At 36.7% G+C, this 27,604-nt stretch overlaps 1 protein-coding gene and 1 pseudogene across 4 annotated transcripts; both read right to left on the reverse strand.

Moving 5' to 3' along the window:
• Positions 1-548: 548 nt before the first annotated feature.
• CUNH5orf34 (chromosome unknown C5orf34 homolog) lies at positions 549-27,590 on the reverse strand. Of its 4 annotated transcripts, none has more exons than XM_058430081.1 (14): positions 27,252-27,578; positions 23,253-23,449; positions 22,684-22,773; positions 19,872-20,518; positions 17,794-17,889; positions 16,500-16,623; positions 8,610-8,701; positions 7,356-7,425; positions 6,529-6,699; positions 6,024-6,118; positions 4,447-4,545; positions 2,772-2,810; positions 1,741-1,781; positions 549-955 (listed from the first exon to the last, which is right to left on the reverse strand). In XM_058430081.1, the coding sequence occupies exons 2-14, from the start codon at positions 23,445-23,447 to the stop codon at positions 762-764; spliced, it is 1,953 nt and encodes a 650-aa protein (XP_058286064.1). In that variant the 5' UTR covers positions 23,448-23,449; positions 27,252-27,578; the 3' UTR covers positions 549-761. The 4 variants fall into 4 exon arrangements, with proteins under 4 accessions (XP_058286064.1, XP_058286063.1, XP_031992013.1 ...); XM_058430080.1 differs by having other exon boundaries at positions 23,253-23,484; XM_032136122.2 differs by lacking the exon at positions 2,772-2,810 and having other exon boundaries at positions 23,253-23,484; positions 27,252-27,590.
• On the reverse strand, positions 9,151-10,566 carry LOC116457118 (elongation factor 1-alpha 1-like; annotated as a pseudogene).
• Positions 27,591-27,604: the final 14 nt, after the last annotated feature.

The following is a 27,604-nucleotide window of genomic DNA, read 5'->3' on the forward strand; positions in this document are numbered from 1 at the left end:
ACTTGTCTCCGTTTTTGTTTTTGAGATCTAGTTCTTGTCTTATAGCTGTATTGAAAAATACTTGGAGTAAAGGGACCAAATAGCAAGTGAACAAATGCACAATTCTGCATATTTAAAAAAAAAGAGGCCGGGTGCAGTGACCCACACCTGTAATTCCAGCATTTTGGGAAACGGAGGCAGGAGGATAGCTTGAAGCCAGGAGTTCAAGACCAGCCTGGGCAAGATAGGGAGATTCCTGTCTCTACAAAAAATATTTTTAAAAATTAGCCAGGCGTGGTGGTACATGTCTGTGGTTCCAGCTACTCGGGAGGCTAAGGTGGGAAGATCCCTTGAGCCCACAAGTTCAAGGCTGCAGTGAGCTATGATTGCACCACTGCATTGCAGCCTGGGTGACAAAGCAAGACCGTATCTCAAACAGTAAAAACAAACAAAATGAAAAAACCTGAAGATTAATAGTGAATGCTCCACAAGATAAAAACAGCAACAACTTTATAATGCTACAAATTTTTTTTCTTGTTAATCTGAAATAAGAATTAAATGTGAAACAGTTCAAAACTTCAAAATAGTTATTTATTATTAAAATATAAATACATATTTTAAGTACAAGTTAAATAAAAATACCTTCAAAGTTAAATGTCAGTTCTTTCACAATCATTGTGCAGGGGTAATACGTACAATATCTTGGCTTACTAGTAATTTTATACCAGTCACTTGAAACAACATCCTTAAACTTTAATAATATGTTGCAATAATTCAATTTTTCACTTTTTAGAGTTTGATAGAAGACAGTCAATATCGTGAAGGATTTCAGAGGTTTTTTTCAATGCTATTGATACTCTATTTTCATTAACTTCTCCTAGCAAGGTTTCTGAAGATCCTGGCTTATAATGATCAAAAGACTGTTCATTTTTCTTGTTAGAAATCTGGTTTAGGATACCACTATTCTCTAGTAGCACTAAGTTGCTTAGTTAAGGAGGTTTTCCCCACATTTTTCACTATATAAATATCTTTATATACAGAAAGCATAGGCTTCATATTAAAATATTTCTCAGCTGGAAGACCTCTTGGATTCAAAATAGAGTTGGAACTGCAAGGCTTATCAAGTCTGCTCCTTGTAGATGAAGAAACTAATTACAGTATAAGGGAGGGGGAAAGAGAACAGAGTGTGTATGTGTGTGTTTGGGTGGAGGTTTGGTGGTAAAGAGGAAATGAAAATTTCAGTAACATTTCTTTAAGTGAAGAAATGATATGGGAATTAAAGAGTAGGATGACAGGATTATAAGGAATCTGTGTAGTGTCTATTTTTAATTTAAAAAGATTTAGAATGAAAAACCTGTTCACTACAGAACTTATTATTTGAATAAGATTAGAGAAAAACCACAAGAGAAAACAAATTTAGATGAATTGGGTGAGAATGTACAGAATGAAATATTTCATTAAAAAAAGAGGTCTTAAACAGTTAAAATTTTATAATATAATTAAAAGCCTCCAAAGGAGACCTTAACCCTAATTAACTGTTCTTTGCCCAATTTAAACTCAAAGAAAGGTAAAAATGTTAACATGCTATACCTTCTATGGACAAGATCCATCTTAAATTACAATCTTAGGTATTTGCTGACTCAATAAAGGTTAGCAATATATTAAGTATAGATTAATATTCACAAAGTACTGAAGTCATGAATTAAGCCTAGAATGAAACAGAGTAATTATGTAGGACAGTGCATTCTGTTTAAAGGATACAGTTAAACTTCTGTATCTTTTCAAGTTCAGAAGCAACAGACCTGTCCAAGGAAAAAGAAAAAATTCATTCAGTTCTTTTGTATTCATGGTATTTCAAATAAGCATACCTGACTTTTTTTTTCATAAAGGTTAGAATTTTAAATGGAAGAACGCAGAAGAATTCTCTTTATGTTACCTTTATTTAGCAACAAATCAACTTGACTCAACTGATACTGAGTGCCTTTAAAGGTAAGTGAATAAAAGTCTACCCCTTGTAAATCCAATTCAAGGAATTTGTAATCAAATATTGACGTTTGAGGATAATGGGCCTTCCTGTTATTTCTTAGTACTAACCTAGCATACACTCTACTTTCCTCCCTAAAGTTTACTCAAACTTTAAAAACCTATTAAAATTCCATTCCTTCTGTGAAAGAAGTGCTCTCTCCTTCCTTGAATTCCTATAGCATATTAATTAATCACATACTTATTTGTAATATCTTCTCTTGAACTATTTAACTTCCTGCTCTTCCTAACTAGTTTCTCTCAGAAGAAAGGGTTTTTTATTTTTCTGTACTTGTGCATATATTAAGACCTCATTTATATGGAACTCTTTGGGAATGGATGGTATGGGAGATCCAAGTTTTTAAATAGTTGAATTACGTGTCAAAACAACTATTTTTTATTAAATTCCTTCTGGAATAGACTACCTACTTATTTCATTGTTTTTTTAAGCACAAAGGGTTAACATGATAAACATTAGCTCTTACCATGTTCTATAGAAAGATAGTGGGACAACCGGTATGGAGTAGAGGGCTAATATATACATCTCCAGCAGAACCCCTAAGTGTCTCTTCTTTATCCTTTTTCTTATCAACTTAGAGTGAAATACGAGCAATGGCATACAACTACAAACTGTAACTTGACTAGCTCTCTGCAAAATTAATGAAGACATTAGTCTAAAATATTGAAGTCACTAGAAAAATCTTCACAGTTCGTAGTAGGGTGTGTGACTTGTCTGCTTTATTGGCTTTACTACAACAGATCACATGCACCTCCTTATCAGCTTGTACTCTTTTCCCTTGTACTCCAGCCTATGGATAGAGAACGAAAAGAAATTTCATAATTTTAAACACCTGTGGCAAAGAACTTAGATACAACTTACTCCAATAACCAGCTGATTGTTCATTATTGCAAAATGTTTTTTTTTTTTTTTTTAAAAACCTGACACATTTTTCTGGATGTAAGAAACAATACCTTTGTTGTTATTGCTCACATAATGAATGAACTTTTTATGAAACATGTACAATTTTTAACTAAAAAGTTGAATTAATAAGCTAATAATGGAGGGTGTGGTGGAAAAAAATACTAGAATACAACGTAGGTAGTTTTTATTGTACAATCTTGTTTCTTCCTTCAACCTACCCGCTTTGATAAGAAAAACCGAAGTGGAGATACCTAAGGCTTTATAAGGGGAATGGAGCTACTCCTCAATTTCTTTATCTTGCCTCTGCTGTTCCTAGTTACTTTCACCTTTAGCTGCTATCACCAATCTCTACTTGCAGTTTTTAGTGTGTATTGACAGCCTCTTCTCAGCTTTCAAATAAAAAGGCTGATGATATTTTACAAACTGCCAGCTAAGCAATGGTGAAGTGACGGTTTTATAGACAAGTACGATTTTCCTTCCATCACAATTGTTTTTTGCTAGTTACTTTAGCAACTTTTCTGCTTTCAAACAGGCTACAGCTAAAGGATGAGGGATCTGCAAAGCTGGATCCTTAGATACCTGAGATAGTCAAATAACGCTTACTGATATGATTTGATTTGTTCTAAGAAAGGACTTAGGAAAAGGTAACAAAAATTGGCTTAATGTTTACATTTTGTATCACTACACTATGTCAGGTCACCTCACAAAACTTACTTAAAAAGCTTCCCAAATTGTTCCTGGTATCCCTGTCTTCCCATATATTCAGGTTAGACTCTCAGTGACACTAATCTTCGAATGACCTTTCTTCCTATCATTTTTCCATTTAGGACCTTCTAATTCCATCAGGTCTGAACTCCTATTTATTATAAGATCTATTCCTAGCCCTCAAAACTCATACTATATACTAATAGATAGCATATGTTCCATAAAAACTATCTTCTGTCTCCACAGGCTAAAATATCCTTTTTACTTCTGCCCTTATTTCCTCTCTAAAATGTCTTATATTTTCACAAAAAGTTCCCTTGAAGCCCAGTTCTAGTACCCTGCACACTGAAAAGCACACAGGAGGGACTAAAATACTTGCTTTATTTGATCTGCCAGTTAACTTGGGGGAACTAATATGACAAATCATTTAAAAATCAATGTTCTCTGAAAGCTTATGTTATTAAACCTTTTATTTCCTTCAACATTACTAAAAATTTAAGAATCCCTTTTAAATTTTTCCATAAAGTTTTCAGGATGAATTTGTCACATAAAAAGAGCCACTCATTTTCATGTTAAGTTGTCAATGCAAGGTTTTTTTACCTTTAGGTAAAATAGAATATGATGAAATGTAATAAATTAGATGTCTGATTAGAAATAAATTATTTTCAAGCTTAAGCTATCAAAAATACTTTAGGAGTTAAACATATTCAAAACTAAGAAAGTTTTTTTGGGGAAAAAAGTCTCAGTTTACTGTTTGACATTTTAATTTTTTTAAAGTATTAGCTCTTCTAAACAGATTAAGTTTAAAAGAAAAATACCAATTTTCTTGGAGAACAGAAGATGACGAATGAGTGGGCATCTCTCTGGGACTAGTCTGGGTCAGTCTCCTGCACCATGATGTTACTGCTGTCACATATCTAAAGTGAATACATTAAAAGAAATACTTGAAAAATGAATACATTATAAAATTATAAACCAATGTAAAAATAATTAGACAATTTGGGAAAAAAGGATAAAGAAAAAATGTTAAAGTGAAGCATTTACTGGGCAATTCTCAAAATATTTTTCCCTGGTCATAGAAAAGCCAAGTTTTTTCCATTATTCATCAAGAATAAAATGATTTACTTATATTTGTGATTAGTACAAGTGACATTTAAGAATCAAAATAAAGGTGATATTTGGATTTCATTTAAAGTTCAATTTTAAATGTTCTAATTCTTTTAGTTTTTCAAAGTAAAATGCGTTTAAGTTTTATCAAAAAATATCGACACATAATAAGACTAAGTGAGCATTTGCTTACTAAAATTTAAACCAAAAAACACCTGCTAATGCATATACACATATGCTTGTATGCATATGTATAATTATATGTAACTTACTACGTATCTAAAACAAGTATCAAGTTTAATAAAATGAATGATCTGAAATGATTGGCTGAATCAACAGAAATGTTTGCTAAAGAAACTATCTTTTTTGAGGCAAATCATTAATAGCAATGAATGAGCACTTAGACTGAAACACAATAAAACCCAACAGAAAAATACATTCAAGAGGTAATAAAAAGCAATTCTTTTGTGAATATTCTCAAGTAAAATCACTAAAATGTCAAGACTATCACAAGTAGAATTATTGTAATAAATTAGATAAACCAAAAGAAAAAAATTCATAAAAAGCTGAAGAATCTTCCCCATTTTAAGAGTAATCATTGGGTAATTTTATCCACTTTATAGAAATATACACAATTTTAGTTATTTGTGGTTGCAAACCTTATTTCAAATTGGTTAGAGGATTAGTTAATTGTTAACACAGCTGACCATATCCAGCTTCCACAGCAAATCAGTATGTCTATAACACATTTCATTTTGAAAAGTTACTTGAATACAAATGAAATGATTAAAGCTGACTTGAAGGCCGGGCATGGTGGCTCATGCCTGTAATCCCAGCACTTTGGGAGGCCAAGGTGGGCAGATCACCTGAGGTCGGGAGTTCAAGACAAGCCTGATCAACATGGAGAAACCTCATCTACTAAAAATACAAAAATTAGCCGGGCATGGTGGCACATGCCTGTAATCCCAGCTACTTGGGAGGCTGAGGCAGGAGAATCGCTTGAACCCAGGAGGCGGAGTTTGCGGTGAGCCGAGATCGTGCCATTGTACTCCGGACCAGGCCACAAGAGCAAAACTCTGTCTCAAAAAAAAAAAAAAAAGCTGACTTGATCTATTTAGTTATGCTAAACACAAGTACAACTATCAACTCTGAAACGACTGAAATGCCTTCATTATTATCCACATGGAAAAACTAAAAATATATATGACACTTAAATAATGCTTATTGCTTCTTCTCTGTTAGTTAAAAGTAAAACATAAAAATAATTTTTAAAATTGCTTTTCAGTACCTTTCATATGGTTCAGGGTGTTCAATTTGAATTAACTGATCTTGTCCATCAGGAAAAGTTAACTTACACCAACCTAAGTTAAGACCTTGATTTACCTTAAGAAGTGGAAAGATAAGTTTTATCATTTTAGAACTGCAAAAAAGAACATAAACAACCTATTCTAACTTCATTAACTTAAAGAAATAAGTAGAGGAATCATTAAAGATGCAACAGTTTAAATGTTGTTTACATGAGATATGGGTGTTATGTAACCACCACTCATATAGGTAATTATCAAAGCAAATGAAAATACTAATCCCTTTCTCTATAATCAGTTATCTTGAGAAAAATGACTATTTGTCAAATCATTCTGATTTTTGCTAGGAAATCCAAAGAGATCAGTAAAGCCTCTTGACAAATTTTATACTTCAAAAAATGAACTAAAATAGTGTGGTACTTTATTTTCTTTGTTCTGTTTTCCACAGATAACCAATAAAAAATAGATGTAAGTCTGAAGTATACCCACCTGTCTCTTCTCAATAGGAGAGCTGAAATTCCAATTTAGGGTTAGAGTAATGCCATCTAAAAAGATAGCATGTACTTTGTCATCAGAGTAGGCAAGAAATCTTCCCACATTGGGTATGAGTGACTCTTTCAAAACCAAAGGCAGTATATTGCTATCATTTATCCCACGTACCTAAAACCAAGTAAATAAAAATATCAGGAAATAGAGTTATCTAAGAACAAGATTTAAATGAATATTAATGACTCTAGGGCAATTTTGGATACTTATTCAGAAGTCGAATATTGTAAAATCCTTATATTTTAATTTTTCCAGAAGTAGATACCCATAACAGTCTTTTTTTCAAGCAGATTCAGTTCTAATATCTTTGTAAAGTCACTGTTCTCCTCTGAACTTTACATCCATTATAGACAAAAATTAGGAGCTTATAGATTTGTAATTAAATTAATACAGATACAGAAATCAAAGTCTGAGAATCACTTCCTCCAAATCAGCATTAAGGAATTTATTTTTACGGCTATGAAAATATAGAACACTATAATATCATGGTTTATAATGACTAATGTTTTTACATACTTCAAATCCAATCAGTTCCCCTATCCTTTCCTCTTCATGAAAAATAAAAACAAACCATATACAATAAAACTATAACATAAAAGCCTGAACTTTCAGCGCTTGTCTACTAGGTAGGTATTTTTCTGACTAAACCAACATTAATGTTACAAGCATTTCTCACATCACTTAGAGGAAAACGGTTTGAACTCAAAAGTATGGATACAAACAATAAAACAATTTAAAAATATCTTGCTTTTAAAATAATTTTAACATACCATTTTCCAGCAGGATATACGATAGTTATGGCTTAAAGAAAGTCTCATCTTCACACAATGTTGAAGAATTCTGTGAACACAAAAAATACTAAACATTTGCAAATGACATTTTCCAATTCTAGCAACCCATTTTCACTGCCATACAACATTTTAGATGATCAGTAAATCATTTCCATTGAAATGTGTTGGGAACTCTTTTTTTCTCCAGAAATCCTTAAGCCCCTAGAAGGGAACTACTGTTGTTTCCCTTTGTGCTAATCTTACCTACTTAAGGCTATTCCTTTAATTTGTAGCAACGAAATGGTTCCATGGACAGAATTTTCAGGAACTCCTTTTTAAGAGGTGATAAATTCACACTGCCTGGAAGGTTTCACATAGCCTAAAAATGGTAGGGATGTGAATCAACTATCCCTAGGAAATCAAATTACAGAATATGCTTCTTCAAATCTATTTTGGAAATTGCTTGTAAATAAATTTATAAAAAGAAACAACAGTCCACTTGCATTCTTCTGGGTGTTATAGATTGAGAGAATTTTAAAAACATATGAACCAAAGAACCAATCTATGCTTTATCATTAGTATATTCTCAGAAATCTATTACTCTGAAGATAATAAAGAAGTATAGGGCCGGGTGCGGTGGCTCACGCTTGTAATCCCAGCACTTTGGGAGGCCGAGGCAGGCAGATCACGAGGTCGGATCGAGACCACGGTGAAACCCCGTCTCTACTAAAAGTACAAAAAAAATTAGCCAGGTGTGGTGGCGGGCGCCTGTAGTCCCAGCTACTCGGGAGGCTGAGGCAGGAGAATGGCATGAACCCAGGAGGCGGAGGTGCAGTGAGCTGAGATTGCGCCACTGCACTCCAGCCTGGGCGACAGAGCGAGACTCCATCTCAAAAAAAAAAAAAAAAAGAAGTATAAAAACTTTAAATGTAACATCAAATCTCCAACTTGATTTCAAGGAACAATAATGATGCCACACTATGCAGTGAAAGGGCACTTACTTCCTCTCAGCACTTGCTCACCAAATATGGATATTTCTGCATATTTAAATTACAAACCCAGAAGTACTCTTAATAAATGACATAAAAATTACCTTATTATATAAATTATGACACCAAAAAAGTTGACAAATTTTACCGAAGGCATATATTTCCATTGTACCTGCCAATTCTTAATCTTATCGTTAATCACAAGAAAATGTGCCAAGATGTTTAGACATATAACATTTTATTCAATTGAATGGGAAGAACTTACCTTGTTGCCTGTTTAATTAGAGAACGGACAGAGAATGGACTTCCTGGTCTATCTGGAGGAAGGTTATTTACTGAGTAAATTTTCTCTTCTCTCTGAAAATTAGTTAAAATGAAAAATCTCATTAATAATAAAATTTGGCCTTTATTACTTAGCTGTTTTTCTTTGAAATAAGTTTTTACAATAGTGACGATGAGTAGATTTTAACAAAATAAAGCCCATAAAACCATGGTATTTTATGATGCTTTTTCATTTTCCCATTTTTTTTTCTCATTAAACTTTTTTAATGGGTCTCAAAATTCTGTGACAAATGTTTGGTCAAGTTGTTTCCATTAAAAAGTACTGATTTTAAAAACTAATAACTTAAAACTGCCACATGCAAAAAAAACCAAAGTGGTCCATAAAACACTCTCCTTTCCTTCTGAAGGTTTTACGATGCATTGTTACCATTAACCAGTCTTTTACTACTAAACTTAAATGGCCAATTGAAACCAACAGTTCTGAGACAGTTCTTCCACCACTGATTAAGAGTGGGGTGGCAGGTATTAGGGATAATATTCATTTGGCCTTCTGAGCTTTCTGGGCAGACCTGGTGACCTTGCCAGCTCCAGCAGCCTTCTTGTCCACTGCTTTGATGACACCCACTGCAACTGTCTGTCTCATATCACGAACAGCAAAATGACCCAAAGGTGGATAGTCTGAGAAGTTCTCAACACACATGGGCTTGCCAGGAACCATATCAACAATGGCAGCATCACCAGACTTCAAGAATTTAGGGCCATCTTCCAGCTTTTTACCAGAACGGCGATCAAGCTTTTCCTTCAGCTCAGCAAATTTGCATGCAATGTGAGCCGTGTGGCAATCCAATACAGAGGCATAGCCAGTGCTTATTTGGCCTGGATGGTTCAGGATAATCACCTGAGCAGTTAAGTCAGCTGCTTCCACTGGTGGGTTGTTTTTGCTGTCACCAGCAACGTTGCCATGATGAACATCCTTGACAGACACATTCTTGACATTGAAGTCCACATTGTCCCCAGGAAGAGCTTCACTCAAAGCTTCATGGTGCATTTTGACAGATTTTACTTCTGTTGTAATGTTGACTGGAGCAAAGGTGACCACCATACCGGGTTTGAGAACACCACTCGCCACTCGGCCAACAGGAACGGTACCAATACCACCAATTTTGTAGACATCCTGGAGAGGCAGGCGCAAGGGCTTGTCAGTTGGAGGAGTTGGTGGTAGGATGCAGTCCAGAGCCTCAAGCAGCGTGGTGCCACTGGCATTGCCATCCTTATGGGTGACTTTCCAGCCCTTGAGCCAAGGCATGTTAGCACTTGGCTCCAGCATGTTGTCACCATTCCAACCAGAAATTGGCACAAATGCTACTGCGTCGGGGTTGTAGCCAATTTTCTTAATGTTAAGTGCTGACTTCCTTAACAATTTCCTCATATCTCTTCTGGCTGTAGGGTGGCTCAGTGGAATCCATTTTGTTAACACCAACAATTAGTTGTTTCACACCCAGTGTGTAAGCCCGAAGGGCATGCTCTCGGGTCTGCCCATTCTTGGAGATACCAGTTTCAAATTCACCAACACCAGCAGCAACAATCAGGACAGCACAGTCAGCCTGAGATGTCCCTGTAATCATGTTTTTGATGAAGTCTCTGTGTCCTGGGGCATCAATGATAGTCACATAGTACTTGCTAGTCTCAAATTTCTACAAGGAGATATCAATGGCGATACCACGTTCACGCTCAGCTTTCAGTTTATCCAAGACCCAGGCATACTTGAAGGAGCCCTTTCCCATTTCAGCAGCCTCCTTCTCAAATTTTTCAATGGTTCTTTTGTCGATGCCACCGTATTTATAGATCAGATGGCCAGTAGTGGTGGACTTGCCCGAATTTACATGTCCAATGATGACAATGTTGATATGAGTCTTTTCCTTTCCCATTTTGGCTTTTAGGGGTAGTTTTCATGACACCTGTGTTATGGTGGCAAAACCGTTATGAAAAAAAAAAGCCATTTTCCCATTTTTTAAAAATATAGAATTCATTCAAAAGTTTTTTTTTATGGTTTTTTTTTTTTTTTTTTTTTTTTTTGAGACAGGGTCTTACTCTGTTGCCCGGGGCTGGAGTACAGTGGCGCAATTACAGCTCACTGCACCTCTGTGGCTCAAGGAGTCTTCCCACCTCAGCCTCCCAAGTAGCCAGGACCACAGGCACATGCCACCACACCGGGCTAATTTTTTAAGTGTTTTGTAGAGGCGAGGTCTTACTATATTACCCAGACTAGTCTCAAACTCCTGGGCTCAAGGGATCCCAAAGTGCTGACATTACAGGCATGAGCCACTGTGCCTGGCCCAAAAGTTACATTCTAAAAACTTACAACTTATTGCGCGATTTAAATATTAGCTATATTTACATTAACGTGGTAACCAAACTAATTTTCCTACACATTAGCAGGAAATTTATCATGAGCCACCCCTTTCCCTTAAGACAAAAAGAAATGGCCATATAGATTTAAAAAAAAAAACTATTTTAATTGAATGAATATACTGTTTTGCTACATTAATGGAAGAAATACTGTTACAGTTTGTGGAAGAAAAAATTATTTACAGGCTGAGGTTATTGAAATTTGAAAAAACATGTTATTTTAAAATTCTTTCTGAATTTCCTCTTCCTCAGACTTGCTAGTGTTTCCCAGAACTCTGTCTCCAGCCTTCTCTTCTGACTTTTTAGATAATCCTAAAAGGGTCCAAAGCTGTGTTCACATTAAATATCATAATAGCAACAGCTAACATTTGTGGAGCAGATACTATGTGCTAGGCACTATCCTATTTTACATGGATTATCTCATTTATTCCTCAAAATAATTCTGAGGTAACTATTAATGCTTGTTTTTCAGATGAGAAAACTGAGACTGAAGGCCAAGAAACAGTAGAGATCTGATTTAAACCACCAAGAGAGTGCAGCTCATACTCTTTACCATTAGGGGAAGAAGATGGGCTTCCAAGTCAGACAGATGTGGATTCAAATCACAGGTCTGCCTCTTACCAACTATAATGATGAGGAGGCTATACAACCTTTTGTAAGCCTCAGTGCCTGCAGCCTGTGAAATGGGGATACTGCCTACCATCCAGATTTATCTGAGGATTAATGATATAATATACATATGAAGTTCCTGGGACAGAATTTAGCATATAATAGGTACCAAACAAAAGTCTCTGTCCTTTTATCTTGGTCTACAGAACTGACTATCTAAATCTCTATTGGGCTTCTCTTTTGGCTATGAAAACAGACACCTCAACATCACCATGTTAAAACTGGAATTAGTGTCATTTCAAAATTTGCACTTTCACTTTCTCTACGCTGTATTTACCTTTGGTATGTCATTTATCACGTTGTTCCCTCTACCTAGAACTCAGTTCCCTCCTCCAGCACCTCCCTTTGCCTGGCTAGCACCTGTTTTTCCTTCCATCTCAGGGAAGCCATTGCAGAGGTCCCACAGACTAGAAGAAATCCCCTAGTTATGTCCACAAGCACAGTTCCCTCTAATCCTGCCTCTTGGTTTTAAATACAACTTCAATTTAATAGTTTTTTACTTAATGTCTGTTTTCCCTGTTAGAATGCAGCTCCATGAAGGAAGAGGCTGTGTCTGTTTTGCTCATGTCTGTATCATTATCATTTATTAGCAGAGTGCTTAGCACATGGGAAGCACTCAAAATACCATATTTTAATTATTCATGTCTTTCTCTACTGGATATTGAATTCCCTCTGAGTTCTTATTTCCAATATTCTATTTCATCAACTCTAAAATGCTCATTTTTCACAATTTAACCTCTCTGAAATCTGGATCCATCTTACAATTGTGTCTTATAATCTATTAGGCAGGTGGGGGTTGAGATATAGTTGAATTTTAATAATCTCAAATCCTTAATTGACATGTCATGGTAGGTGCAAAAGAAAAAAAGCCATCATCAAAAAAATTTAGATTTGATAAAAATTTTGGTTTCACACAGTATTGGGCACCACCATTCATTGATTAATAATTTGGCATCCCTTTCAACTCCTTCCTCATCCTCCATGTCCAGTCAGCAATCAGTTCTGTCTCCTTAATATTTCTTCCCATTTTTCCTACCACTGCCTGGCCTTCACTTGAACTACTATACATGTCTTCTGACTGGTTCTACAGCTTCAAGTTTTACCTCTTTCCCACCCAGTTCATCTTCCTCTGAAATAATCTAACAAAAATCTGATGTCACTTCCCTACTTGAAATCCTTCAATGGTTCCCCAAATGCAGTGAGGTTTCTCTCGCTCCAGTTATAAGCTGGCCATCTTAGTGATCTGGCTTCTTCTCTGGACATTTCCCCCAGCATCCCATCTATGTTTTGGCCTAACAAATTACAACATTTTTACTTCCTTCAACATTCCACACTCGCCCCAGGCTCTTGTGTCCAGTTAGGTGCCATTTATAAACTGTTCTAAGAACCAGCAATAATAATGTGTTGAATAAGATAGGGCTTAGCTCTAGTGTGGCTGATAATGAACAAACATACATCATTAAGAAAATGTCACCCAATATTCAGTGCTTTGAAGAAAAAAGATGAGGATGTCATGATAGGGAGTGTCTTGGGTAGCTTCTTTAATTTGAATAGTCAGGAAAAGCCTCTGTGAGGAGATGACATTTAGATAGAAATGACAAGAAGTCAGCCATGCAAAGAATTGAGAAAGTAAATTGTTCCCTTAGCTATATGCTCCTCTTTTGTACAACTCCTCCTTTGGAATTATAGATTCTAGCTTAGCCAAGTTTTCCTTCAGGAGTTGTTTCTGGAGCCTCAAACACTGGGTCACATGCCATTTCTTATGTGGTAACAAAGCACCAAGTTCTTATCTCTATGGGAGTATTTACACTGTGAGTACTTGTCAATCTTTCCTATTTCAATTTTTAATTACACAATAAATAATACATTACTTTTTTGTTAAAAAAAAAAAAAAGTTAAAAAAGTATGAAAATTGAGTCCTCTCAGACTTCTCTTCCCTCAAAAAATCCCACACTCTTTCCCAAACGTAGCTACTTCAGTGTGTATTTGCCCAGGATCCTTTCTTGTGCTTGTGCATGTGTATTACAGAAAGTACTATATAGGTATGGGGTTTATTTTTTGTTCTTTACAAAAAAGATATCATTGTATGTGTTCTAACGCAAGTTTCTTTATTTGCTCAACAATATCTTTGAGATCTTCCAGAATCTATTACTCTATGCATCGACATCTACCTCATTCTTTTCAACTACTGCACACCATTCCCGTAATTTGATAATTACTATTTCACCATTTCCCTATTAATGAACATTTATTTAGGTTGCTTTTGATTTTTTGCTGCTGCAAATAATGCCACAAAACACACCCTTGGCCATGCTTCTTTGAACACATGTGCAAATATTTTTCTAGGCTAGATACGGAAAAGCAGAATTTCTCATCAATTTCATTTGATGTTATCAAATTGTCCTTTACGAAAGCCAAACCAATTAACACTTCAACCAACACTATGAAAGCATCCCTTTTCCCACACCCTTCCCAGCAGAAGATGTCATCAGTCTTTTTAGTTATTGACAACTTGGTAAGGGAAAAATGTTATGTCATTGATATTTTAATTTGCATTTCCCTGATGCAAGTAGTTAAGTTGAATATGTTTTCAAATATTATGACTTTTTAATTTACATTATCTTTTCTATGGCTAAATCCATTTTTTACCCTTTGCCCATTTTTCTATTAGGGATTTTGGTTTTTTTGGTCTATTACTGATTTATAGTGTGGAATATCTTCTGGGCCTTTGCTTATCTTTTTAACAGAAATTCTAAAATTTTTTTTAATTAAAAAAATTTTTTTGACACAGAGTCTTGCTCTATCTCCTAGACTGGAGTGCGGTGGCGTGATCTTGGCTCACTGCAACCTCCGCCTCCCAGGTTCATGCGATTCTCATGCCTCAGTCTCCCAAGTAGCTGGGATTACACACATGCACTATCATGCCTGGCTAATTTTTGTATTTTTAGTAGAGACGAGGTTTCGCCATGTTGGCTGGGCTTGTCTCGAACTCCTGGCCTCATGTGATCCACCAGCCTTGGCCTCCCAAAGTGCTGTGATTACAGGCGTAAGCCACTGTGCCCAGCCTAAATATTTATAATTTAACATAAGTTTGAAGATCTCAAGCTTGTCAAACTTTTCTTTTATGCCTTCTGGTTTCCTGTATTCTGCTTAAGAAGGCCTCCTTTACCTAGAGATTTTAAACATTGTTCTTCTATATTTTCTTCTAACACTTACGAAGTTTGGTTTCTTACATTTAGCTCTTTAATTCATCTGAAATTTATTTTGGAGTCTGGGTTAAAGTAAGGAGCAAACAACTTTATCCCAAAAAGAGGGTCAATTGTTTCTAAACCTTTGCACTAAAGCAGAGAAGGATGAATGTGTTGCACACAAAGGTTGGAGAGTGAAGCCCAAGGCAGTTTTAACCCAAATGCTTTTTAACCCAAAAGCTCATGCTTCTACTCCATGATATATTTGCTTTATTATAAAAAGCAAATTATATTATTTAATTCTCCAGACTGGGGAGTAGGAAGCAATGTTATATCACCCCCTCCCACAACAGCTTTTAGTATAATTGAAGCTCCAGGAAGATACACTCCTTTTATCTTGCAATTTTGCAAACCCTCTGATATACAGCAGTCGGCAATGTGACTATGCATACCTACTCTATTTGCTTGCTCACTTGATTGTCTGATGTACTATATACACACACACATATACACATATATACATATACATGTTACTGGGCATGCTTGTATCTCATTTGCTTGTTTTCCTGTCTAACTGAACACAAGACTGTGAACTCTTGAGGGCAGGAACTCTTCTTCATCTTCATCCTTGTCAGTGCTTACCAGAATGCCTGCCAAAGAGTTACTGTTCAATTAATATTCATTTACTAAATACTTTCCTAGAAATAGGCCCCAGTTGGGAATCTCTTCCAATATATACTAAAGTATTTATGAAGAAAACAATATTTGGTTGGGATTTACTTAAAAATAAACAGGGAGTGGAGGGAGTAGCAGGAAGTATAAATGAACAAGATGGGTGATGGGTACATAGGGGTCCATTATATTTGCCTACTTTTGTATATGTTTGAAATCTCCATAGTTAAAAACAATCTCAATTTTTAACTCTATTCCCTAGGCATTCTGATAATCTGATTAGTATTTAAATACTCCACTCTGTAATGAAGAGAGAAAACATACTTATTTTGTTCTAGCATGCAAAGTAGTGTGATACTATAGTGATTGCTGTGAAAGGGTGGATGTCAAATATCAGAGGGGCAATAAGCAAATTAAAACTCATTAACAAAATATTGACATTATTAAGACTATGGGCTGGTAATTATAGCATGTTATGTTTCACTGTTTTCAGCAACACAGAACAATCTTGTTCAACGGTCTAGCTGTACATAAAGATTTAGAAGTTAAGAGGTGCTTAAAATACACAATTACATGATGGGGAAAAAAATGTGCTTTTGCTTTTCAATGTACAAATATTAATTCAAAGTAGTGTATTAACTTGAAGTAATGGTACTGGTTTCAGCATTTTCCATCGATAAAGTCTACGACAAAAGGAAGTTTCTGATTTAAACACGAACTGCCTAGGCAAATGGAGATAGCAGGTGAAAATACAGTAAAAATAAGGTGGTTAATAATTACTGTACCAATGCTGGCAGTAAGATTATATTAATTCTCCAGACTGGGGAGTAGGAAGCAATGTTATATAATGACCAAATTTCCCATATATATTTGGAATTATTTAGAAAGAGCTATACAGCAAAACTCTTCTTGAGTTGAGTTCATTGTTGGCTTACCTCTTCTGATCCTTCTTGAATGGAATAATAAGTAAAATAGTTCCCAAAATAAGCCCCTTCTGATTTGAAAACAGATCCATCCCCAGAATAAATCTCTATTGAGTTCATATTTTGATGGGTGAGTCTAAGAAAGAGAAATAACCATTAAAATTTTTTTTCCACTTGAGATTAAAACACGCATGAAGATAGTCATCAAAAAACAGTAACAAAATCTAAGCAAAGCAGCACAGTCTTTTTGCCTGTCCAGTGAAGCAGATAATTTCATATTCTGAACCCAACCAGCTAAATTAACTCTTTCACAAAAAGATAAATAGAATTGATTTATGCATTTATTTCAACAACTAAACTAAGAGCTTCTGAAATTCAGGCATCTTGACTTATCATCTTCTTGATATCCCCACTGCTAATCACAACGCTGGCATATAAGGGTCACCAAAGCAATGTCTATGGCATACGAGTTAAATACAACATTTCCAGAGCCTGAAAATAAATAGATTAATGAAACTAGTGGAATCAATACTTTATGGATAAGATTAGCCATCTGCACAAGGGGCTATCCCTAAGAAAAGGTGGCTGTACCTGGAGCAGCCAGGTACAATCAAGGTACTGGGTATATACCAAATAGAAACTTAAGCCAAGTTAATTTTATTAACATATATGTTAGAATATGTTGTTAGAAGGAATAGGTCTTCACATAGGAAAAGGAGAGCCCCCTCGCTCTCCAAAAATTCAGCAGTGCTCTTCTAGCATTTTTCATGGAAGTGAAACTCTCAAACTGGCTAACACTAGTATTCTAGTCACTAGAAGGGTGTCCTTTGTTGTGGGGTAGGGATAATTCAATGGAACAGTGCTGGCACAGAGCGGCCACTCAATGAGTATTTGCTTTGTGAATGAAGGCTAAAATCTCCCTTAGGTGATCTAACTTCTCTTATTCCATGCTCAAGCAATTCTGTTTTGACTATTTCAAACAACTTGATCCTCCAATGCTTGGAAGGGGTATCCTAAATAACTGATATGAATGTTACATTCACTAGCAAACCAATCCCTCATTGGCTTTGGAGGTACCACATAAGTCTTATAAAAATGGTTAATGTGAGTGAGTCACAAGACGCTTGTGTGCACTAATAACATTAGTTTTGAGACCTGTAAAACTTAGGATCAAACACAGGAGCACAGTTGGCCCAACAGAACTGTGTCCTCTTCTGAGAGTCTGTCTACAAGGCTAGTCCCATCTTCTCTGTGACATCAATAAACAGCTCTAACTCCAACACAGAAGCCAACATAGGTGCCTTACCTATATGTAACACCTTTATACCAAACCATTTTCACTAGTTCAGGATAGGAATATTCATCAGATTGTCTCTGTAAAAGTGAATCACAAAAATTCCACCTGTGAAGGATAAAATACAAGCTATTACTTCTGGTTGCTCAATATAATTGCCTTTATAAGTCAACAAAATGGTGCCACTGTAACAGGATTAATTTCTTGTTTAACTCACTAGATCAAAGAATAAAAATTAATATGAAGGTATATTAATGAAATGTAAAAAGCAAGTCTTTTTCCATGTTTTTTCAGTATTTCCAATAATCTCATTATTGAATCTCAGCACAATTACATAAAGTTTTACTAACATTTAAAATTTAGCCTGGATTCGCTAGGCACAGTGGCTCATGCCTGTAATCCCAGCACTTTGGGAGGCCAAGGCAGGTGGATCACGAGGTCAGGAGTTCGAGATCAGCCTGACCAACATGGTGAAACCCTGTCTCTACTAAAAATACAAAAATTAGGCATGGTGGCACGCGCCTGTAATCCCAGCTACTCAGGAGGCTGAGGCAGAAGAATCACTTGAACCCGGGAGGCGGAGGTTGCAGTGAGCTGAGATCGCGCCAGCCTGGGTGACAGAGCGAGACTCCATCTCAAAAAAAAAAAAAATTTTTTTACTAAAATATCTATAGTGGGCCAAGCACTGTGCTATACACACTGTGGATATAACAACCAAAAAAAGGTAGACATGGTCCCTGCCCTCAGCAGGGACATCAAATAATAAACATTGAGTGCAAAGAAAAGGCAAGTACTGTATGCTACGGAATTGTATAGGACTTAACTTGTTTAGAGTCTTCAGGAAAACCACTCTAAAGAAGTTAGGTTTAAGCTGAAACCTGGAAATGAGCACAAGTTAGCCAGTTGACAGAGGGAAAGAGAGAGCGCTCCTGCAGAGTAGAGTAGGTGCAGTGGTCACAGAGTGCTTGAGCAAGCATTTTAGGGATTGCTGAAGTCCAGCTTAGCAAGAATAGAGAAAGCAAGGGCAAGAGTAGTGAGAGAGTTGAGGATTACAGATATACGAAGGGACCAGATCACAAAACACCTGGTAAGCTATGTGAAGGATCATGGATTTCAACCTAAACATCATGGTAAGTTATTGAAAAATCATTGCTTTTGAAGCATAATTCCCTTTTGATGTGTACTCATAATACTTTTCTCATTTTAACCAGATAATCATGACAAGCCTAACAGTCATTCCCATATTTTTGTTTTAAATAACAAATGTATACTCAGAGATTGCCTGGGATCAAATCTCAATTTTACAAGTACTAGCTGTGTACCTTTCCTCAAGTTATTTAACATTTCTGTGTCTCAAGTTCCTCTACATATAGGGATGATACATTTTTTAACTGCACGGGAATGCTTTGAGAATCAAATGGGTAAAGTCCAACAGTACCTGGCACATAAGTGTTTTGTAAGTGTTAGTTTTTATCATTATTATTTGCACTATTTATGCAAAGTTGATGTTACAAATCTACAATCCTTAGTGGAGTTAAAAGTTTTCTACTTAGCCTTACAGAAGCCACTCCATGTGTACCCCTTTTGAAAACAGACGTATTTATAGTCAGTGAACCAAAGACAGGGGCAGCCTCTGAAGCTAGGTATGGACAAAAAACTGTGTCAAATCCACACTCCAGCAAGCAAGGTTACGGGCTCCAGTGAGTGGCAGCAGGTGCTCCCCTGGGCCCACAGAACCCTGTGCGGACTCCTGTCCTATCATTTAGCATACTTTAATAATCTTTTTAGGTACAGTGACCTTCACTAGATTCTACGTTGCTATAAAGCAGGGACTGTGTCTTAGTCATCTCTGCAGTTACTGGACTTAGCACAGTATCTAGTGTAGAGTCAGCCTTCTACATTCAATGCATGGACACAGAGTAAGAAACATAAGCAACATATCTGCTAGGGAAATTATTTACTATCAGTTAAAAGCAAAATTTTGGATGAGATAAACTTTCCTTGTGAATGGTATCAGATAAAAAGAAAATTATCCAGGTTAAGACTGGTTCTGATAAAAGCTTCATGAACAATAGCCATTACTGCATTACCTGTGTAGGTGTGGGACTGGACAGCTGAGTGACAGGGCCCTGGGAAGAACAGAAACCACTTCTCCTCTTTCCTCGGAAATATCAGAAGTTAAAAATCTACTCTGAGTTATATGTGCATCAATTTTAGACATATTGCTGATTTTATTATGAAAATGAAGTGCTAAAGACAAAGGATATTTCCATTCCTCTGGACAGGCAGCCACAGACCAGCACTGCTTGACCCATGTGTATACACATGTGTGCTTTGTACCAGGCGAAGGCAGCTCTTCCCTGCCTTCAGTTCCATTTACACAACTCATCTTCTTTAAAGTTTCTTTGGATTTCACAATCTGGCAATGAAACTCATTTTCTTTGTTCTTCAGTCTCTGTCCTGATAAATTTCCATGTACACAGATTTTGCCAGCTTTTTCAACTAGTTTATCTTTTGGGGCTTTATTATTTGTTTCTGACAACACTGCAGATGAGTCTGACTTCTGGCTAACTTTACACAAAAAATGTACTGTAAATTCATGCTGAGATCTGGGCAGGCAGAGGTATGCATGACCATCTAAAGATGTTATCTTCACAATGCCACTCTCCATATATATCATGGTACCATCTGTATCCAGACTGGGCCATCTCACTTCTGTGATGTCAATGAAGATACGCTGCAATGAGGGGGGAAAAAGAGATGGTGAGTATTTTCTGTTAACAGTCCAATTTTTCCATACATTTGATATTTAAGTATTGTGTAAGAAAGCTCTTAAATATTTGTGTTTTACTATCTGCAGAGAATGAAAAAATGGAGGGTCAGATCTCAGCCTATATATGATTTTCCAGAGAATATCTGATATTAAGATTATCACCCTTAAGAAAAAGAGATGTAAAACAGACACAAAATGAGAGAAATGGTCATATTTAGTGTTAAATGTATTTTGGTTTTAAATGTACAATGAATTAGAGATAAACAGATTTGTACCCCTCCCCTCACCCTGCAAAAGTTTACTCTGAAAAAAAACTAGAAATAAGGGAAGACCAACACTATGATACAATATATTAAAAGCAATCACAGCTAAAAATTTTTCTTTAAGTTTTAAATAAAAAAAATAAATAAAAGCAACCATAGCTTAAATGGTACAGGACTAGCACAAAAATTATTGACAGAACAACTCAGAAAATTCAAAAACGAACTCAATCATATCTTAAAATGTTACATGAGATAACATAAGTTTTTCAGAGCAAGAGGGAAAAGAGAAAATTATTTAAACTAGTACTAGAATTACTGAACAGCATTTGGGAAATTCTGTCTTGCAGGGTTATCACATGAACTAAATAAAGTAACATGTAAAAAGTACCCATCCTAGGCAGTACCTGGCACGCCATACACTAAAATAAATTTCAGGAGTCTTAGAGGAAACTTTAAAGAAGTTTAATTACTCAAAGAAAAATTGATCTTGACTAATAACAGACTCATAACAAGTAACAGTGTTGGTTGCGTCTTTTCATATAAGATATAAACAGTAGATATTGTGTGAGAGGTTTTTACTGAATTAATTTTGCCAAGCATTTAGCATTTCAATTCCATTTATGTAAAACCTTACATTTACACAAACTATTGTCAAGAAAGCTTCCTAAATTTACCATGCTATCTATATGTACAATGTTAGGACACTAAAATTGAGAGCTGTATTTATTGACAGCAAAGCTGGTTTGTAAGGATGGTCATCAAAGTCCTCTTTTAGAATTAGACTATCTAATAATCCTGCTGCAGCATCAGCAACAAGCTAGGCAGTTTCAGTGACTCAAAAGACACAATGGAAAATTACCATTCTAGGCTAAGTTACAACTTTTAATTTTTTATGGCTCCTTTGCCACGAGACAATATAAAATTACTCAGCCGGCAGGCAAGCATCTTGACAGCATAGAAAGGTAGCAGAAAGTAGTTGAGAAACAGAGTTTACGGAGTCAGACAGACTAGGTTCAAATCCTGACTTTGCCACTTAGAAAACTGCCATAGACAAATTAGGTAAACTCTCTAAAACATAATTTCCTTGCCTATAAAAAGAGGCTGCCGGCCAGGCGCGGTGGCTCACGCCTGTAATCCCTGCACTTTGGGAGGCAGAGGCGGGCGGATCATGAGGTCAGGAGATTGAGACAATCCTGGCTAACACGGTGAAACCCCATCTCTACTAAAAATGCAAGAAATTAGCCGGGCGTGGTGGCGGGCACCTGTAGCCCCAGCTACTTGGGAGGCTGAGGCAGGAGAATGGCGTCAACCTGGGAGGCGGAGGTTGCAGTGAGCCAAGATAGCGCCCCGGCAACAGTGCGAGACTCTGTCTCAGAAAAAAAAAAAAGAGGCTGCCATCTAGCCAATATACCTGTTTTGATTGGATGGACATCCATTTTGATCAGTATGGTGTTATTAAATATTTTTAATATTGTTCATAGTTGTTGGACATAGTAAACCCTCAGTAAATGACAGTTATTATTCCTAAAAGTCCAAATACAATACTATATAAGCAAAATAATAAAGGTCATACCCATAGTTACATATCTCTACTATACATTAACAAATATGCTGTTACTGAAAATGGTCACATAATTTCTTAATTTTGAGATCTCTGAGAATGAAAAAGTCACCAATCTAAAACATTCTAGTTATAATGCTTGGATACAAAGAAAATGGCAAGGGGATACACTATGTAACTTCAATGTTTTATAGCAATGTATCCCCAGGTGTCTTGAAAAAGAAAAAAAGGCTAAATATTAAATTACCTGTTTCTAGTTACTTGTCCTCAAATAATACTAACAAAAATGAAGTTAAAAAATTCACCTTTTTTCTTTCAGAAGGTATGATGGTTTCAGATAAAAAAGGGCAAGTAGCTGAAGAGTTTCGAAAATCTAGGGCTCGCTGTAGTTGCTCCTATGAAAAGAAATATAAAATGTAACCTTAATGTAAAATGATTTGAAAATCAATTAAAAATGACAGTACAGTATAATCCATAATACTTAATTACTTTTCATATTCTAGCCACGTCAACAGTATTTTGGTATTCAAAGAGTAGTTTTGGCCAGGCACGGTGGTTCACACCTGTAATCCTGGCATAATGGGAGGCCAAGATGGGAGGATTACTTAAGGCCAGGAGTGTGAGAACTAGTTTGTGCAACATAGCTAGACAATGCTCTACAAAAAATTTAAAAGTTAGCCAGATGTGGTAGTGCACACCTGTAGTCCTAGAGTAACTCCCTTGTAAAAGGAGGTTGAGGCAGGAGAATCACTTGAGCCTAGGTGTTCGAGGCTGCAGTGAGCTATGGCAGTGCCACTGCACTCCAGCCTGGGTGACAGAGCAAGAACCTGTCTCTAAAAAACAAAAAAGTTGTTTATGTGATATCTTTACTTACTTTGTAAGTGCTAATGACAAAATGTGTCCTTTGACGAATTCTTTCTGGTTGTTCTAAAGGATGTGCTGAAACAGGTGGTGACTTTTCAAATAAAAATTCAGAGCCACAGGGAGAAAGTTGCAATGTGGAACCATCAACATATTGTACTTGTACTGAATCATCTTCATAAAGTATCATTCGCAGTTCGGCTGCCATTACTATGACAGGATAAGATATCCTTCTAAGTCAAAGACTGAATGAAATAGGAAAAACAATAGCACAAATAGTTCTCTTAATGTACAAAAGTTTTATCAAAATAAATGGGTGCATTTTCTAAGAAGATGACATTGCCATTGCATTTACTTTTGTTAAGAATACTAACTACACTTGATAAATCTGAAATGAATATCCTTAACAAAATGCCTTAATTAACCCCTAGAAGTTTACTCCAATGGAGGAACATAACCAAGAAGAGACAACCACAAGTGATAACTGTCTTTATAATTTTAATAGCTTCACTTCTACTGAAATTTAATTTTTGTAAATTATATGCTCATTATTTAGAAGCTTATAATTTCCAGAAGTTTACTCCAATGCAGGAACATAACCAAGAAGAAATTTAATTTCTTTTTTTTTTTTTTTGAGATGGAGTCTCACTCTGTTGCCCAGGCTAGAGTGCAGTGGCGTTTTCTTGGCTCACTGTAACCTCCACCTCTCAGGTTCAAGCGATTCTCCTGTCTCGGCCTCCTGAGTAGCTGGGATTACAGGTGTGTGCCACCATGCCTGGCTAATTTTTGTAATTTAGTAGAGACGGGGTTTTACCATATTGGTCAGGCTGGTCTGGAACTCCTGACCTTGTGATCTGCCTACTGCAGCCTTCCAAAGTGCTGGGATTACAGACATGAGCCACTGCGCCCGGCCTAAAGAAATTTAATTTCTATAAATTACATGCTCATTATCTCATTTTAAATTTCAAATAATAAGCAAATTCCACCTTTACGGTAAGAATGCAGCAAATTGTTTGTAATACAAATTCAAAAGACAGGCAGAAAGTAACTATTAGGCTTACGGGAAAAGGACTCTGAAGAAGAAATCCAAATACCTGGAATCCTATCTCTACCCTAGCATTAAAGAAATAGCTCTTTATTACTACTGAGCAACTTAATCTCCTATTGTCTTGGATTCGTCCTTATTTCGCTGCATTCAGTTTCCTCTTCTCTACCTCTAATCACCTATGCTCTCCATATAGCAGTGACAGAAGGGGAACTAAAGAGTTGGGTTTCATTCACACCTTACCATTTACTAGCTAGCTGTAAGTCTCAGGTTGTTCCTCATGTAAAATGGGAGTAGTAACAGGATTGTTGTGTGGATTAAAAGAGAAAACAAATATGATAGTGACCAGCACTGGGGATGCTGCCTTGCAGGCACTCAATCAATCTTATGAAATGTTTTTATTCCTTTCTAACCCTAACCCCATCCCTTTCCACATTATCCCCTTCTACTACCCAGATGATCAAGTTTTACGTGCCAGAAAAAAATAACTTTCTATAGAAAACACTTCTACCACTTTATCCCTATTTCCCACCTATAAACAGCTCAAGTGTAATATTCACTCACTACCAACCTTCTCGCCTATCAGTCTTCAATTCACTGCAATCCAGCTTTCACCTCTATCTCTTTACTGACATTGTTTCGCAATGGTCGCCAATGTCTTCTTACACCCAATGACTTTAGTCTTCATCCTACTAAACCTCATCAACGTGTAACAGCATTGTCTACATTCCCTTGCACCAAACTCTCTTTTCCCCTACTTTTCCCCTCAACATTGGGCTGCCACAGTTTGCTTCTTCACTTCTACCTGTTTTTAATCATTCTTCTTCACCATTCCCTTAAATGAAAGATTCTTCAAGACCTGACCTTAGTCCACATTTCATCCCTTCTTAACACTCATGTCACTTTTATGCCCCACCTCATCTTTTTTTTTTTTTTTTTTTTTTTTGAGACGCAGTCTCGCTCCGTTGCCAGGCTGGAGTACAGTGGCGCAATCTGGGCTCACTGCAACCTCTGCCTCCCCGGTTCAAGTGATTCTCCTGCCTCAGCCTCCTGAGTAGCTGGGACTACAGGTGCGTGCCACCACGCCCGGCTCATTTTTTGTATTTTTAGTAGAGACAGGTTTTCACCATGTTGGCCAGAATGGTCTCGAACTCCACACCTCGTGATCCACCCATTTTGGCCTCCCAAAGTGCTGGGATTACAGGCGTGAGCCACTGCACCCGGCCCACCTTGTCTTTTTTTAACCTTACCCCCTTTAATGTATGTAATCAGCTGTAGGTGATATCATCTGTAATCTTCTGAGGATATGTCAGGATATAAGTAAATATTTAACCACATGGTCTCTCCTGAGTAGATTCACACAATTTTAATTATTTTCTTTCTCTAGAGAACTTCTAAATGTACCTGACCTCTCACAGAGCTTTCAAGTGGCTGCCTGCTAGACTGCTATGTCCCTGTCCTATAGATAAATCAAACTTAACATAACTAAAATGAAACTTAATCACTTCTACCAAAAGCAGGCTTCTGTAATATCCCCTAATTGCACTTTCACTCTCATCTCTTCTGTCAAATCCAGTCTGCATACAGTAGTACCCAGAGGGATCTTTTAAAATGAAAATCACATCTATCACTTCGTGGCTTAAAACCCACCAGTACCTTCCATTTCCACTTAGAATAAAATACAAACTCCTAAACTATGGCCTACAAAGGCCACACAATCTGGTCCTATCTACCTCTCCCAATGTCATTTCTCAACTCTCTCCTACTTCTACAGGACACTTTAGATACATTGGCATTTTTAATGTTCTTTAAACAAGCGCTTTCCCATCTTTGCACTGTTCTTTCTGCCTGCCTTGTCTTTTCCTTGGCTAATCACAAGGCTGGTTCTTTATCATCATCAAGGTTTCAGCACAAATGTAACTCCTACAAGGGCCTAACGACCAACTAAGTTAAAGTTACTCCCAAACATCTCCCATCATTTGTCATCCCTCTTCAAGTTTTTTCTTCATAGAATCTATCATCAAAATTGATTACTTGCTTTTTGTTTTCTCCCACTAGGATATAAACTCAACCGAAGCAGGGGCCTTATCTGTCTTATATTCAACAGTATCTCTGGCATCTAAAACAGTATTAGGCAAATAGTAATGGCACAATAAATATTTGAATGATGAAAAACAAGTAAATTGCTCCTCTTGAATTTGCAATTTGAATTAATGGTGTCTCATTATTAGTAGCCAATATTCTAAAACTTGACTTTCCACTCCATGCCCCTGTAACAAGTCCTGTTGATTTTCTGTCTTCGGAACCTGGCTCTCTCTACCTCTTTCTCTTTTTCAGGCCATAGACTCTCCAACTCCTGCAACTGTCTGGATTTCTTCTCTCTCCAATCCATCTCTAGTATTGATGTCATAGGTAACTTTCCACAAGTTAGACCATACCAACTGCTTTACATCACCTGTTTACGTACTTATCAAATGGCAATATAGATTACAGAGATATATATATATATATAAACACACACGTATATATCGGATATGTCTACTTGGTATTTTAGGGGAAGAAACGGGTGCTGATACATAGATGGAAGACATTTTCTGATTCCAATTTGGGAAAAATAGTCTATCTTTGGCCAAGTCTTTTTCTTTTCTTTTTTTAATAGCTTTATTGAGGCGGTTTTCTAATTTTAAATAATCAAGCATACACAAGAAACAGTGTAATGACTAAGGTTCTTGGCATACCATAGGAAAGCATAACCCGGCTCCAACCCACACTGCCATTCTCATCTCTACAGTCTCATTCCTGCTTGCGTTCTCATCACCCAGCACATTACGTCAGGGTATATTTAACACTCAAAAATCCACAAGTCTGTTCTTGATATGAATGAGAATCTCATTTCTTTCAAAATGCTATAGTCTCTAGTTACAGAAGGAGCCTGATCAAAACCACCACCAAAAGTCTTCTACTCACAGCAGTTCGGAGCCGAAAAGTTGCGGAAATGAGGCCCAGCAACGGTCCCTGGCTTTGATTTGCCAAAATGCTCTGGAAGCCGCAGTGTCGGCGCCTGCCCACGACTGCTTCTTCAGGGGTTTCTTGAGTTTGACAAATTACCAGCAAGTGATATTTCCTGAGGAAAGAAAAAAATCACAACCCTAGAGGAATAAGGTGGCAGGGAGAGTGTTTTGGCCAAGACGCCCACCAGGCAACAGGAAAGCGGAGACAGCGCCAACTGTAACTACTAGGAGAAAGCGCAAACAGCACAAGAGCGGTTCAAAACCAGCGCCCTCAGCCGCTTCACCGCTCCGCAACAGGGAAGACAGGAA

Source organism: Hylobates moloch, unplaced genomic scaffold (assembly GCF_009828535.3).
Source record: "Hylobates moloch isolate HMO894 unplaced genomic scaffold, HMol_V3 SCAFFOLD_17, whole genome shotgun sequence".
Classification (NCBI taxonomy): Eukaryota; Metazoa; Chordata; class Mammalia; order Primates; family Hylobatidae; genus Hylobates; species Hylobates moloch.

What these genes read in the sequence shown, in the direction of transcription:
- CUNH5orf34 (XM_058430081.1), bottom strand. Translation starts at nt 23,447, where the DNA reads ATGGCAGCCGAACTGCGAATGATACTTTATGAAGATGATTCAGTACAA. An exon ending in TATAAAGGTGTTACATATAG is followed by an intron (nt 16,624 to 17,793) that starts GTAAGGCACCTA and finishes TCTCTTTCTTAG; the next exon opens with ACTCACCCATCAAAATATGA. An exon ending in AAAGATACAGAAGTTTAACT is followed by an intron (nt 956 to 1,740) that starts GTATCCTTTAAA and finishes TAAGCAACTTAG; the next exon opens with TGCTACTAGAGAATAGTGGT.